This window comes from Melanotaenia boesemani, chromosome 19 (genome assembly GCF_017639745.1).
Source record: "Melanotaenia boesemani isolate fMelBoe1 chromosome 19, fMelBoe1.pri, whole genome shotgun sequence".
Lineage (NCBI taxonomy): Eukaryota > Metazoa > Chordata > Actinopteri > Atheriniformes > Melanotaeniidae > Melanotaenia > Melanotaenia boesemani.
In genome coordinates this window covers 14,851,382-14,867,572 of record NC_055700.1, presented here as the reverse complement: position 1 = coordinate 14,867,572, position 16,191 = coordinate 14,851,382, and the positions used below count along the sequence as shown (strand labels likewise).

At 40.9% G+C, this 16,191-nt stretch overlaps 1 protein-coding gene across 1 annotated transcript; it reads right to left on the bottom strand.

The window, feature by feature from the left end:
• Positions 1-12: 12 nt before the first annotated feature.
• Positions 13-15,563, bottom strand: LOC121629562 (uncharacterized protein KIAA2026). The gene is made up of 10 exons (XM_041969199.1): positions 14,891-15,563; positions 13,635-14,361; positions 9,978-10,178; positions 8,263-9,872; positions 8,085-8,152; positions 7,883-7,972; positions 7,654-7,769; positions 7,283-7,476; positions 4,296-6,311; positions 13-2,576 (listed from the first exon to the last, which is right to left on the bottom strand). Exons 2-10 carry the CDS (start codon positions 14,348-14,350, stop codon positions 700-702), a joined length of 6,888 nt encoding a protein of 2,295 aa, XP_041825133.1. The 5' UTR covers positions 14,351-14,361; positions 14,891-15,563; the 3' UTR covers positions 13-699.
• Positions 15,564-16,191: the final 628 nt, after the last annotated feature.

The following is a 16,191-nucleotide window of genomic DNA, read 5'->3' as shown; positions in this document are numbered from 1 at the left end:
TCAGAGGCTTTATTTGGGACAGTCGCATTGTTTATTTCCATGCAGAAACGTCCACAGTTGTTCAATGAAAATGTACCTATTAAATATTTTTTCAAAATCTATATGGTAAAAATAAATAATTGTGATTCCAAAACATTTATATTGACTCAAACATATAGTAAAAAAATCCATCTATTAGTTTATATTTCTAAATAAAAATGTAGTTTTCAAAATTACTACTTGAAAAAAAAGAACATTACAGAATGAAAGCACAGTTGTCTTTTTCAAGATGAAGGATAAACAGAGCTACTTGTAAAGATGAACAGTAAACCAAATACTACATCTCAAAGCAGTGTCTAACAACATTGAAAAGTTTAACTGCCTAAGCTTGATGTGACATTTGTTTCACCTGGCCTCCCATTTAATCAGTCAAGTGGGAGGGTAGATGTAATCACTGGCCATTGAGTAAAATTCTCCAAGTCTAAAACATTCATATGAGGAAAATCTCAGTAGTTTCCACTTGTGAAACCCATAACGGTATACAGTTCCACTATGTCTGATGAATCAAGTTTATGTAAAATATTATATAACCAGAGGATAAACCTGCTGCTTAGAAGCAGCTGTGTTCAGAGGCAACATCAAGTCTTGCCAAAACTAAGCAGCTGGAAAATAAAAATGGTGTGGGCCCTCATATTGGTGGCTTAGTATTGTTCAGCTGGTTCACTTTGTGTTTGCTTGCGGAGGCTGTAAAGTGGAATCATGCATTACTAGTGGTCCAGTGGAGTTACTGGAGGAAATTGCCAGCACATCCAGAGGTTTGGGGCCAGCATTCAGCTCTGCTGGATTGACCTGACATTGAACAGTGTTCAAAATAGCCCCATCAGGGCTAATGAGCAGCTTGGATGTCACATTGGTATGCATACCCAAGGCAGAGGTTTGCGCCAAGTGTTTTCCAAGTGCTTGATTGGTCAGTATGACAGGTGGGTGGATGTTTTTTTTTGACATCAGTGATGTGATTGGCTGAGCTGGAGAGGTTATTACAGGGTTGCTCGATGGAGAAGCAGATGTCACAGGTGGCGTTTCAAAGGTGCTGATGGTGCTTCCAGTTGGTGGAACAGTAGCAATGGGCAGTGTTTGCGTCCTTGACAATACACTAACAATTGGTGGAACAGCTACTGTTGGCAGTACTTGTGTTCGTGTACCAGCAAGCACTGGCTGCACGACTGGCACCTGTTTTTTGTTCGACACATTTCCTGGTCCTGTGTGCACTAACCCCTTTGGATGAACACTGGAGGGTGCTGCAACTCTAACTATTGCCTGCTGGGGCTGTATACTGGAAGCAAGAGTTGTCACTGCAACCACCTGCTGGGCAGGAAGAGAACAGTGGAAAGCTGGTGTGTCTGACACTACAGAAGCTGCAGCGGAGGAAAGAGATGCAGGAACTGCTATGAGAGGGCTACGCAGGGCTGGTGTGCTGGGCATTATAGGCAATGATGATATAGACTGAAACAATTTTGACAAGGAGGCTGCAACTGCAGGTGATTTGGTGGATGAACATTCAGTTTGTGTGGCTGTACAAGCAGCTAACCTGATTGTAGACTGTGATGAACTGACAATAGGGGCTCCAGTTATTACTGGGGAAACCAGGGCTGGTACACTGCCTAACCTCGGCGGCGAAGAGCCCATAGTGGAAGTAGTTACAGTGGGTAATGCAAAGTTACCTGCATGAGCAGGTGGCAACCTAGGCAGAGCTGACACCACATTTGTTTTACTGGGTATTGCTGCTGAGCCCAGGCTAGGTGTACCTGTGAGCCTGAATGGGGTAACATGGGGAGTTGTTGCCAGCAAAGGTGGCTCAATGGCTGGGGTACACGCAACAAAAGGAGAACTTACAGCTGACACACCAGGGAGTCTGGCAGAAGACTGGGGTAAAACTGTTGCCCAAGGGGTTACATTGGCCTGGTTTAAAGGTACTGATGCTCCAGTACTGGTAGGACTGGCAGAAGGCACTTGTGGTGCAGGGCTAGAGATTATAAGGACATGGCTGCCTGGACCCAGACCTTGGGGCGGGACTACAAAGCGTGCATTGTTAAGGAGAATCTGTGTACCAGCAGTGAGAGGTGTAGAAGTGTTGATAACTATTCTCTGTTGAACTGTGTCAGTAGTGGAAGTGGTTGGAGAAGAGAAGGGGATTTGGGTTTTGTTACAAGCAAGTTGATAGGATGATAAAAGAGAGTCCCTCTCCTCCCTAATGCCACTTTTGAGATATGAGGGCTTGCTGTCAAGACAAGGTGTGGGGGTTTGGGCTTGGCTACTCCTTAGGGCTGTGGTCACCTGAGCAGGAGAGATGTTGGACAGTGTAGTTGCAAGTGTACCAAGGTCCTTCCTGTTGATGTTTCCTGCAAACATGGTGGGAGGAGTAGATGAGGATGTAATGCAGCTTGTTTGGGAGGTTACCGAGATGGAAGGGATACCCATGAATGGAGAGTGAGTGGTTAGAGAACTTTGAGTTCCAAACTGGGGAGAACTTGTGACAGTCATTAGACTTGAAACTGGGACAATTCCCGTGGTGGCTGCAGCAGTTGGACAGCACGCTCCTGAAACAGACACCAATGAAGTCTTTAAAAGAGAATGTGACAAGACTCCAATATTCTGTCCAATAGTTGTCTTTCCTGACAATTGGATTTGAACCCCTGGTGACATATGAGAAAGCTATTTTATTTAATGCCTCAACATTTGAAATGGGGCTATATTTTAGGTATCAATGTTTTAGGCAAGATTTAAAATCAAAATTAGGTCTCTGTTATTGAAACACGTGCAATTTTTGTGCAAGATTCTGATTAGTGCTGATTAAAAGATTTCAGACCCTTTAAATTTGCTCATTTTGACATGTTTCAGACATATCTTAAAGTAAATCCAATTCCCTTAGTCTACACATCTACACAGTTACAAAGTAAAAAAAAAAACATTTAAAGGTTATTTCCCATTGAGGAGGCATACACGTCTCTAATTAGTGGCAAAGACAAAATCTTCTGATCTAATCTAACAAAAAATGAACTATTTGGCAACAACTTCCAATCTTACTTAGCCCTGAGTATTGCCCAATTAAAACCTATAGTCAAAGCATAATGACTCCAGCTTCATGCTACGGGATGTTTTCAGTGACTCTGACTAGGATACTGGTAAGAATAAAGGGGAAGATGAGTGCAGGAGAATATGATTCTGAGCGAAAACCAAACTGCACATGAGCTCTGTCTAGGGTAAAGATTTACATTTCAAGAAGGCAACACAAAGTATACTACCTGGAAAAACTAACAGTGGCTTATGTAAACTCTTAAATCCTGTCAAAATCTGAACCTGAGCTTAGTGAAGCATCACTTCAGGGATCCAAAAACAACTTTGCTGAACTCGGACATTTTTGCAGAGTAGACTGAAACATGACTCAGACCCTACAATTTCCAAGAAAACTTCATGTTACTTACATAAATATATTTTCTCTGAGAAGCACGAGTGTCCCACATTGGGAATGCTCTGAGCATGACCTTATCAGAAGCTTCTACTGCACTCTTCCAGCCATGATTGGTTAAGGTAGGGCCTTAAGCCAAGACAGGCTGTAAAAGTTCAATAGGACGTTCTGATTAAGTTCCAACTATAGTGTTCTCAATGTGAGACATGAAACTAATACTATGAAAGAGAAGTTGAAGTTGCTATTACTACAAAAGTGCTAATTCAAGGCTCTAAAAATTATAATAGAATATATTTAAATGGTGTTCAGATTAATGAGAAACAAACAAACAAAATAATAGCTGGGTGTGTAGCATGACAAAATGTGAAACTTGAAAAGGTCTGAAACTTTCCATGATTACTGTGGCTTGCATTTAAACCAGATTTACAAGTACTGTCTAAAAAAAATGACAAGATTTTTGACTGATAGTCATTATAAGTTAAGCCTTGTTTATTTATTAATTCCTGTATTCATAGGTTGGTCAAGTATAAGCTTATATTACACACACATGGTTTATTTCTATAGAATCACAACCAAAGAGTACCATCAAATTAATGAGATTGAGATCTGACACAGATTAGAATTGATTATTTATAGCATGATGTTTTATTATTTTCCTCCGATTTATTTAATTCTGAAAAGTAATACTCAAAAACACAACTCCATATTTTTCCATTTACACTACGACTCTGCACAGTAAAATAAATAAATAAATAAATAAAGAACCATGCCTCTTTGTTCTTTAGTTTACATCCTGAATCAAGTACAAGAGTAAAGAGCAAAAACATATTTTTTCACTCAAGAAACCTACCTGAGGGCAGAGTACTGGTTTTAGCCTTCGGCAATGCCTCTGAGCTGACACTAGCAACAGGCTGGACTGGACTTAATCCCATTCTCAGAGACTGACTTGATAGTGAAGTGGTCAGTGCCTGTCCACTATTCCCAGTGGCCATCACCTGCTTCGGAACGCTTCCCATGAAGCTGGTAGATGAAGTCGCTGTAGGCTGGCTGATGAACATAATTCTTGAACTGGGAACTACTTTTGTGGCGGAAGATGTGCCTTTTAATGTGGTTATGCTTGATGTTGAGGATGAAGATGGAGTAACCAGGATATATTTGGTAACTTGGGATTCTTCATCTGCACTTGCTCGTTTCACTCCAGTCTTGCTGATTAACTCTTGTGTGAAAACTTGGGAAACACCAGAGCCACTTACAGATTGGACACCAACATTATTATTCAATCTTAAAGGAAAATTGGAACCAGCTGCAGCTTTCTGCACCATCTGGGAAATCTTTGTTTCAGCTGTAGAACCAGCTGAGATACTGGAGCTCTGACTTAAAGAAACAGTGCTGCCTGCAGTCTGGCTTCCTGGGCCTGTTGCAGGAATACTATATGTGACTGTGGAAGGAGCCTTTGATACCCAAGCACACTGCTTCTGGGGTTGAGCCACAGACATACTTGTTACTGCTGGGACTGTAGAAGAAGTCTGAGAGGTCTGAGAGGGGGCAGAAGCAGAGAGAGTCGTTGACGTCTTGGATACGAGAAAGGCTTTAAACTGAGGCGAAATTGTAATGACAGGACTTGTGGAAAAAGTTCCAAATGTATTCTGGTCTGAGGATGTCTGGACTTTGACAATGCCTGTGTTGCCTCCTCTAGTTGTTACTAGGATGGATTGTGAGTCACGTATACACACAGTCTTAAGCTCTTGTTTAGAGTCTGGAGATTTAACAGTCCCAGTAGAAACTACACTGGAAAGATATGTGATGGATGAAGGCGATGTCATGCCACCTTGTGGTGTGCTGACTTGAAGACTGCCATCTTGTGTCCCCTTAAATCTTGCTGTTTTTTCTTTTTCTTGTTGCAGATGAGGGGAAACAGCGAGAGGAAGAGTTCTCCCTGCCCTGGCATCTTTTAGTGGAGCCACTTGCTGAACAGGAATTTTATTCTCAGGAATGCTGAACCCAGGCACATTGGTTGATAAACAAACGGGGCTGGCCACCTTAGAAACTGCAACCTGAATGCCCTTCGACTGTTGATTTGACAAGGACACCTTTGCTTCGGTGCTTTGAATGAGAAGGTTAGAGGGTAGTATTACCACTGGCGGCATAACTTTCTCCGCAGTGTTCTGGTCCACAACAGAATGAACAGACATCTTGAGTGGGCTGCTGTTGTCTTTCCTTACTAGGTGACCCAGTCCCTCAGGCACCTTACATGCCACTAGGACAGGGTTTTTTGGCTCGGTTTGGGTTGGTGTGGCCTGTGGTGATTGAGGAGGAGCTGCTTTTGCAGATCCTTTCTGCACAATCACCTGCATCTGCTGTGGTCGCTGTGTCACCATTTGTTGCAAATTCTGTTGGGAACTGGAACTTTGTGCTTTTGAAATTTTTGAGTTGTATAATGCAGAGGTAGGTCGGGAAACCAACGACCCTTTGGTCTGTCCATCTCCACTGGACTCACTTGGGAAATCAGTGGGTCTTTTCATCAAGGTCACTTTGTTGCCCACACTCTTGGCCAGAAGGGTGGGGATGGGCGTGTAGCCTTTGGGAAGTCCACTGGTTGGGGGCAGGGTTGGAGATGGTGACATTGAAGTATGAGCTGACATCCTTGCTGCCCATGCCAAATCCCTAGGCTGATTCACCGGGATTGGTTCAGATCTTAACTCGCCCCTCAAGTCGGCAGAAGTAATATTAGCGCTGACACCCTGAACTCCTGGCAGCAGGCTGATGCCTTTCTCGGAGCTGGTCAGGTGGTTTTTTGGGTGATTTGGAGGTATGCTGGTAACAGTTTTTTCTGCAGCAGACTCTGCACCAAACTCCCTGTTGCTGGCTAAGAACATAACAAAGATATTTATTAGAGATATACTGATAAATCAGCTATACTACAGTTACACTGATGACAATTCCTCTGTGACAGTTACATGAGATCATGGCTGCAGTCTGCTGTAAAACTAATTGCCACTTTGAAACTAACAATGTTAGGTAGTGTATATTTAGAGATCAACTGATGTATAACATTATTAAAATGATTTAAAACAACAAAATATTTTTCATGGAAATTCAATTGTATGCTCACAATTAAGTTTGTTCTTGCAAAACTACACTTGCTTTGAGAAGAAACCCCCCTTTGTTGTGCTTGCTCTCTGTGCTCTCTACAGTCCATGACATGAACCACCTTGTATGCCTGCAAATCCCACCAGCATTGAATAAGTCAATATACACTGCCATTTTTTTACAGTTTGATTACACCAAACATGGAAGTGATTGCTGATCATGATCATTCAAGATTTTTTTCTAAACACTTTTCTTCTTTGAAGATATCGGTTCCCCTTATCCCTGCAGTTTTTAATAATGCATTGGAGAGTTCATCAAATTTAATAATTTCAGCATCTCCTTAAGATGCTTTCTTTGCTCGATTCATACCAATAACTTGAGCCTTCTGAAACACACCAAAATCTTTTCCATGCCCACAGGATGTTTCTTTTGACATTGTTGTTTAAGAAATGAGAAGCCACTTAATGCGTTAGTTAAGGTTAAATAACATGTTACCAGCTGAAACATAATCATCTATGCAGTACTTCAAGCTCTTATCTTCTTTTACTTAAATTTTTTTTTTAGGTGGGCAGTGTAGAAAGTGAACATTTAGTCCCCAGTTTTACCTGATAAGGCTATAAATTTTTCCATTAGAGTTACTTTTCTACACAAAACATTACTAACTCCACATCCAGGAAAACAAAGTGTAAACATTACATTAACGCCACCTAAATTTAAACATTAGTCATTCTGGTTTTATTACTTTACCTCCACTCCAAAGGCCTCTGGGAACAATGTGTTCCAAGTCGTCCTCTTCTGATGCGTCACAATGATCCTTCTCAAAATCCCTCTCTTCATCGTCATAAGGGTCATCTGATGATGATGAAACACACTCCTCACGCTGGAAGTTATTGTATTCTGGGTGCTTCTTGAAATCATCAAATTCTTTCTTCAAGCGAAGCCTGGTGTAGAAGCAAAACAAGACAATAAAAAATTAATGATTACATTTTTCTCTCTATTTCACCTTTAGCAATGTGTTACATAAAGCTGTTTGCACTGGACATTATTGATGAACGATACTGACAATAAAGAATTTTAATTAATTTAAATTTTTATTAAATTTTGTTTAAATGTCAAACCTGTTCCTTTGGTGGGCCTTAACAAGTTTGGGTTCCCAAGGTGAAAGCTCATTTAGAAGTCTGATCAGAGTGCTATGGAGATCTTTCACTGCTTCTCGCTTGTAGTACCACCGACCCTGTCAGTTCAAACATGAAAGATGGAAAACTTAGCAGCATTAAAATGTAAAAACATACATACTTTTCTCTGGAGCATGCAAGTCATCTTGACAAAGCAAGAACAGTTAATAACCAGTCTCTTCTTTGTGCTTTCCAGGTCATCAAGCTCGTCTTCTGTCTTACTGATCAGCTCTCGTAGATCGTCAAGATTGGTGCAAACCAACTACACAAGAGGGAAAAACAGAAAAAACAAAAAGGGACACATAAATACGAGGAGACTTAAATCAACACATAGTAAAAGACGCATAAGGATGTATAAACCCAATTTTGAGTACCTTAAATGAAGGCTCAGATGGTGATTCGTCTTCATCTTTAATTTTCCTCAAAGATTCTAGTTTTTTTCCTGTAAACAAAATGTAATTCACCAATATTATTAGAGAATGTAAAAAGATATAGAGCTTCATACAATCTGAAAACAAGCACTTTATTTACATCAACACAGCATTTTTTCACCTGTTTTGTGTTTTTTCTTCTTGTCCTTCCTCTTGATTGTTGTAACAACTTTACAGGCTGCAGACTTGGCAGCTTCAGCTTGGAACAGTCTCATCCTGTCCACATACTGGAGGTGCTTGCGTTCTCTTTTCACCCTCAGCAGCTGGTCCCTAGTTTGCCTTTTCTTCCGCTTCTTTTTCTTAGTCCACATTTTTTCATTCACCTTCTCTTCGCTTGAGTTGTGAGTGCTCTCAGAAGATACCTGTGTTGGTAGTCCAGATGTAGCACAGCAGCAGACGTGCTCTGCAGCTTTAGCATGACTAATTTTGCCTTTACCACATTCCAAACAAGGAGACGTTTGGTGTCCTTGTCTCGGACTTTTCTCCTCCATTTTGAGTCCCAGGGGTTTAGTTTGGGAGCCGAGAGTCACTGAACGAGCAGGCGATCTGCCAGTATAGCTGTGCTCTCCTACACTCAGACAGGGATCTTGTGTTTCTGCTTTAATGGTACGTTCTGAACCCAATGAGAAGGCCTGCTCCTGCTTGGATTGTTGCTCTACAATTTCCTCCTTCAAATAAACCTTCACATCACTCCCTCTAATAGGACTTCTGTGAGTGATGGATAAAGAGTTAGTACGTATTTTGATGTCTAATTTAGAGTCTTCATTTGAGTCTCCATCAGAGGATCGTGAGTCAGACATCTCGTCTTTAATCAGTGACCATGAATTAAACCTTTTTTTATCTTCATCATTCTCGTTCTCCTCTTTGAAAATCCCAAGTGTATTTATTGTCCTTTTGCCAAAATCTCCTGATTCGCTTCTGTCTATGGGGGTTCCATCACATGTGCTATCATTTTTATCCACCCCTTTCTTTATTCCATCTGACTCCTCACCCTCTGACCCTTGCTCAGTTTCAACTCTTTTTACAAGTAGAGAGGGAAAAGGAAAGGCTGGGGGTGTGCTGGGGCTCTGGCAATAGATCCTCAGGTCTGCACCACAGAAATGTGGGAAATGAATGTAAGCATTCTCTTTGCTGTCATAGCCCAAAATAGACTCCCTACATTCATGGATGGGTTGGGCCAGCACAGCATCTTGTACATCCTTTTGTGTCTCATAGACATGGTCACACAGCCCCTTGAGAAGCCAAACCCGCTGATAAAAGTGCAACAAATGAAAGGGTTTATCCTCCAAAGGATTCACCTCCCCTAGGATGCTGAAAAATTGATGGCAAAGTCCTAGCTGTTCAGCTCGATGTGGCTGATCATGGGCGGTACCAACAGCTCGATACCAGCCCGCAACACGCTGCCTCAGCTCTGACTCCCAGCGGCGGTAAGGCAGTGCAGGCCGGCGGTGCAGAGTGGCCCTCCGCTGAGCAGGGGACAGTAGGGAAGACATGATTTTGGAGAGGAGCAGGCTGCATCGGGGCATCAGCAAACAGCGCTCCAGCTCGAAAAATACTATCTCAGGGAGGTTGAGAGCAGTCTGAGCCAGGCAGAGAAAGTGTCCAATAGCAGGAAGTTCCCAAAGGGTGACCACTGTCTGGGGGGAAGCCTGTGACAACAAGTTCTGCTCCCACTCTTCAACCTCCTTAGCTGACATTTCCTCTGCTTCTTTCTTCTCAAGCTCGCGTTGTCTAAAAAGGAAGGATAAAAGTGCTTTACCCTCTTTCCTTTTGCAAAAAAATGCATTAAAACCAACTTAAAATATTAAATTTTCCCATTTCGTTTTAAATACCCACCTCTTCTCCTCTTTGGCCCTCTGTTGCTCTTCCAGCCGTAGGGCCTGTACCATGATAGACTCATGCCCACCAACAGTAATGGTAGCAAGACTACGAGGTGCCAGTCTTCTCCTTGTAGAGGTACCTCCTGAGCCTCTGTCCTCCTCTGCACCAAAACGTCCTTTAGAAGTCATTGCCAGGGCTGTCTTCTCTCGCAGTGTCCTAGTTTGACGTAAGGAGAACGGGAAAAAAAAAAAAAAAAAAAAAACGTTTATACCAATATGACTTTAAGAAGCACTATTAAAGTAAAACTATGTGTTTCTGGCTCATTTTGATGGCACAGTGACATTAATCATACATTCCTGGAGCAGGCGTTGCCCAGCAGCATCCTGATGCTGCGAAACCTCATTGCAACTTTTTTCTTTTTTTTTTTCAGGATGCTGAATTACTTTACAGCAGAGTTTCGCTTTATGCACTTTGTCACAAATCAGCAACTGGATATCAACATACTGGCCATTTTTAACGCAACCCATGATTGATTTGTTAAAGAAATGCAATGAGACATTATCGGAGGAAGAGAGGAAAAAAAAAAGAGTGGGACAGAAAAAGAAATAAGTCAGGAGTCATCAATGGACTGGCTTTTACTGACTGGAGAGAGCTCAGAATACAGATAGGATGCAAGATGGATAAAGAATTAGCCATTGTTTTTTTTGGGGGGGTACCTCACAGGAAGAATCTGCCAAAGTTCAGTAGTGCAACTTTAACTTCAGTTGTCACAGTTGTTGGAATTGGACAGACTGTACGTCAATATTTCTCATTTAATTTGGTTTTAACAATATTGGGAAAGACTAATACTGGAATATTTTGCATTTCTGGAATTTGTACAGCTATATGAAAAAAAAAAAAATCTAGGAACATATATAAAAGATGAATACATCTAACTGGAACACAATCCTAAAACGGTTCCTGGGATTTTAAAGGAATGTAGACGCTTGTAGAAAAGGAGTTAAATAAATTAATATGACTTTTCACAGCTTTCACACTTCTGACAGCTGCCACGCTTCTTAACTCTGACAGCAGTCATTTTAAATGACAATTATTCTGTTATTGCTTTATGTTAGCTGAGCTAACAGGTGTCTTAGCCTGTGTTGGTATTTATTGTTTTATTGTTGATTATTTAATGTATTTGTCATGTCTTCCAACAACCTCATGGGCACTGTGTACTGATTGTGTCTGACACATTGCACTTTGAATGTTGGCTGGTGTCTGTGGTAAGCTGCAAATTAATTGTCCATATGGGATAAATAAAGTTTTCTGAATCACTATAAAAATTAGTCAGCCTTCAATTTTATTTAGATAGCATTTTATCAAGCACATAACAGCAACCCAAAGTACTTCACAAAATAAAAATTAGATAAAGATGTAACAATAAAAACAAAAAATAAACAAAACAAATAAAAACATTAGCTCAAGAAAACAATAAGATTTGAGAGAGGACAGGAACAAAATCATGTTATAATAATAAAGGATTGTTAAACAGATGATAAAAGCAATGACTCATAAAATCATATTAAAACTACCAGAAAGGCCAAAAGAGATTGATTAGAAGAAAACTCTCTCAAATAGATGTTTTAAGTTTAACTTTTAAACTTGGGAGAGTTTCTGTGTCCTGCACGCAAACCAGCAGCTGGTTCCACAAAAGAGGGGCCTGAAAACTAAAGGCTTTACCTCCCATTCTGGTCTTTAAAATCTTGGACACCACAAAGAGACCAGCATTCTGGGAATGGACTTGCGTTTGTGGTTGATAGGGTGCAATACATTTTTTTTATGTAAGATGGGGATGAACTGTTAAGGGATTTGAAAAGTGATGAGAAAATTTGTATAATGAATTCTAAATCTAACAGGAAGCCAGCAAAATAAGGTTAAAACTGGAGTGATATGATCAAACCTGGATGTGCTGGTCAGGACTCTGGATTAACTGTAGGATTTTAACCTGCTACTGCTATGCAATAAGGTTTCCAGGCACAAAACACAAACACATCTGGGTGCTGCAGCTTCTCTCCCGATTTAAACTCATTTTTAAGACAGCAATTTTGTGGAACATTTATGGACATGAGCTAAATAATTTCTGCTGACCTAATGATAGCAGTGCATGAATACCACTAATGTTTTAACAACATGATTCAAAAATAAACTCCATTTTTCCCCCTTTTCTTGCTTCTTAAACACTCCCTAGATCAGGGGTCACAAACTCTTGTCCTTGAGGGCCACTGTCCTGCAGATTTTAGAGGTTCCTTGCTCCAACACACCTGATTCAAATTAAATGGATCCAACAGTCGGTTCTCTGGTGTTAGGTTGAATTGAAGGGTTGTTGCCTGATATCTACTGTATCTGTCTCCTCTTCCTTGTTTCTGCTTTCCTTTTTACTTCACTTGATTATTCTCCTCTTTTTTTTACTGTCCCTTCCAGTCAGGTCCAGCAAGATTACAATAAATTCCATCATTTAAAATAAATAAAAAAAAAAAAAATAAAAAAAAATCAAGACTATCAAGAGGAGCCTTATACCCATAATGCTCCCCTTGTTTGGCAGAACACAGAAGCCAGACCATCATTCTGCTTGCTACGATGTTGGACAGGACAAGTTAAGAAGAAGAAGAAAAAAAACAAGTTCTACATAATGACTAACTACTTTGAGTTAGGCAAATTAAAGCAGGGAAGCATCTAAAACCAGCAAAATTGTAATTATTGCAGTAACATAAAAATGCCTAAAAATGTTTGCTGCAATGAATTCTATGAAAATGTACTGGATAGCTCAAACAAAATTAGAGACAATCCTACAACTAGGGATGGATCGATATGAACATTTTGGCCGATATCCGATATTAATATTGTTGTTATGGCCGATAACCGATTTTTACCAATGTTGATATATTTTGTTTCAAAAGGTTTAAGATTATCAAATTCTGTACAAAGTGAAAATAAAGCAAACATTAGGGGCGTTAGCTTCCCACCATCGTTTGTGAAGTTCTGGATGGCAGTTTTTCGGATGACATATCAAATTTGTGGTGCTGAATGAGTTGACACGGCATCCTCCTCGCATTACTTCCACTTTGCAGAGATTGCATACTGCTTTTCGAGTACCTTCTTTTTACACCGTGAAAAATTACCACACAGCTGAAATTGCTTCTTGCTTCAGTTACATCCCACAATGTAATGCTGCATCACTGTCACATGTCCAAACACAGCTGCATGGCCAAACCTCCCGACACACGTACACAAACAGCAATTATACGAAAATAAATATTGGCTGTTAATTGGCTTTCTGTGTGGAGTTTGCATGCTCTCCCTGTGTAATCATAGGTTCTCTCCAGGTACTCCGGCTTCCTCTCACCATCCAAAGACATGCATGCAAGACTCTAAATTCTCCCTAGGAGTGAGTGCATGTGTGAGTGGTTGTCTCTTTCTGTGTTGGCCCTGCAATGGACTGGTGACCTGTCGAGGGTTTACCCTGCCTCTCACCTAAATGCTGGGTCAGGCTCCAGCTTCCCCGCAACCCGTAATAGACAAAGCGGTACAAATAATGATAATGAATAAATAATAGTTATAAATAGTATATTTAATGCGTATCTGACAAAACACTCAGCAACAACACAATAATTTTCATTACATAATATTTACCTGGACAGCAGTGTGAGCTTCTGTTCCAGCATAATTTCCAGCTTTTGAGCCTGTTTGGAGATCCAGTGGTCCACTCCATGGTAGCGATAACAGTTCTCCAACATCAGCCTGAAGTCTGCAACAAACTCCGTTATGGTCTCATATTCCTTGTTAATAAACTTCTCCTCTATTCTCTGCAAGCACATTGATTGCCTGAGCTGTGACTGAACTCGGCCTTGGACCCCTCCTAGACCATGCTGGACATCATGGTGTCCAATGGGATGGAGGAATGGGCTGGTGATTCCTTTGTGCTTGTCCAAGAGAAAGCAAGTAAATATCCTATAAGCTTGCTGGACCTCATAATTCATATCATCTTCAAAGCTATTGCTGTTGGTGGAAATGCAGACTTCAGGCAGTGATAGGTCGCTGTTAGAAAACTCAGACATGTCATCATTGCTAAGAGCAAGGTGGTCGCGGCCAGTTCTGACATCTCCACCATCACCAGGACACTGTAATGTTACTATAGTCTCAGCTTCACATGTGCCATTGCTGAGTCCATCTTCAGATATGACTGGGTCTGTGTCTCCAGAGCTGCTGGTCATCCATTTGGATTGTGAAGACATTAAATCTGAGCTGGGTTGCTGAAGTGGTGAGTTTTGATCAGTCACCGTTAGGTCCTGCTTGTGAAACAACGCCCGGCTGCAAGCTGCTGTGATTTGGTCTGTCTTCTGATCCATGGCACAGGCACCTGAAGTGGGTAACAGGTGTTACCTATACAAAAAACTTTGATTTGCAAATAACACTCCGAGATCGTTTGAATGAATAGATCTGGACAAATAAACTATATTTGCTAAACATTTTTAAAAAACTCACAAATCCGAATAAATTAATAGCACTGAAACGATCATTTATTATCCAAGATTGCTAAGCTAAGTCTGGATTCATTATAATTCTGTCATGCAAGGGGGTGACACTGTTACACACGCTTGATGAGACATGTGATTGGGTCCAAACTACAAGCGTCTTAACTTCCTTTATTCAACTTTAAGAACTTTGCAAACTTTCCCTTTCCCTGGATTAATAGCTAGTTAGCTTGAAGGTAGCTTTAGCTAGTTGGCTAACGCTAATTAAAACACAGTGGTAAACAAAGTTTATTCTGCTTGCCACTGGAGAAATTTACAGCGTATTCACTTGTCATATCGCGTATACTGATCACGTGCTGAACAGGAGCAAAACAAAGTGACCAAAGGCAGAATTTGGTTGGGTGAAAAACATACCTCGACGTTTTCAGTGCGGCTCCTCAAACGCACCAGGCAGGACAGCTTGTAGCAAGCTTAGTAGCCACAACAGCTCGCTAGCTGTGTTAGCTGGCTTTTGTCTCCAACTTGAGGCCTGCAATTGCTACGTTCGCTATCCATAGTTGGGGGGAAAATGAAATTTAATTTCCAGTGGATAAAAAGTTACGCAGGCATATCATGTCGTCATTGCACGGGATGATGTCAGTGACAGCGAGATGGGTAACGGAGCACTAGCCGAAGAAACACTAGCTGATTGTCTCGAGAATGCAAAACAGTTCATATCAACAGCTATCCCGTAAAATAGAGCGTGTCAAGTTGAGAGCTACTTTGGGACATGTGACAATTTGTCCGTTCAATTTAGAGACAATTTTTTCAGTGTATAGCGTATATTATGAAAGCAGTGATGTTAGAAAATAGCGTAGTCGACTACTCAGGGTTGTGGGAAGACTACTGAAGCGCCCAGTCCACCAAAGATGCTCTGCTTCCACCCTGCGTGCACCCGATGCAAATGTGCGCAACCTGACGTAACGAGTTGCTTCCGTGTCATGCCAAGTTGTTTTGATTTTGGAGCAAATGCACGCTCACTGTGCTTAGTTTTACCATGCTTACTGTCTGTTATTGTTAGATTAGTTACTGAAAGATTAGAACATGGAGACAGTAAAATATATAAATAAATATGAGGAAAAGAATAATCACCCAAATGCTATTTGAACAACAACAGCAATGGGTAAGTATATTTTTTTAAATGAATGTATCACAAAAAATTTTTCCAGTGGGTTGAAAGAGACAACAAAATACTGTTCCATGCGCAGTGACTTCTCACCTTTAACCACTAGATGTCGCTTGTCATTGATGCACAACGGCTGAAAAGGGTGAAATTTGAGTTTTCTTAGGGCCGTCATGTTGCTCAAGCTTGTTATATTAACCTTTTTCATTCTTCTGTTATAATACTAGCAATCTGTTCAGTTTGGGAAGATTAACTACAATTACAGCTGTTACAGTGTCAAGCAAAGAATAGAATAAGCAGCTCCAGGAAAGCAATTAGATTCTTGAAATGACAGTTATAGGCTTACAGTATGAGAGACATCCAGTGCGTCACTCTCCAGCTAGGAAGGGCATTAATTAAGCAATTATGCCACTAGGGGCCCCTGCTTCCCAGTCATTTTATCTCAACTAAGAGGTAAAATTGCGTGTATTTTGATGGCATAGAGACATATTTTAAACCACAGACATTTGACCAGTAAAGTTTCCAAGTGACGGCTTTTTGGTAGATCCTTGTT

What these genes read in the sequence shown, in the direction of transcription:
- LOC121629562 (XM_041969199.1), bottom strand. Translation starts at nt 14,350, where the DNA reads ATGGATCAGAAGACAGACCAAATCACAGCAGCTTGCAGCCGGGCGTTG. An exon ending in AAGCTCACACTGCTGTCCAG is followed by an intron (nt 10,179 to 13,634) that starts GTAAATATTATG and finishes ACGTCAAACTAG; the next exon opens with GACACTGCGAGAGAAGACAG. An exon ending in AAGGCCCACCAAAGGAACAG is followed by an intron (nt 7,477 to 7,653) that starts GTTTGACATTTA and finishes CTTCTACACCAG; the next exon opens with GCTTCGCTTGAAGAAAGAAT.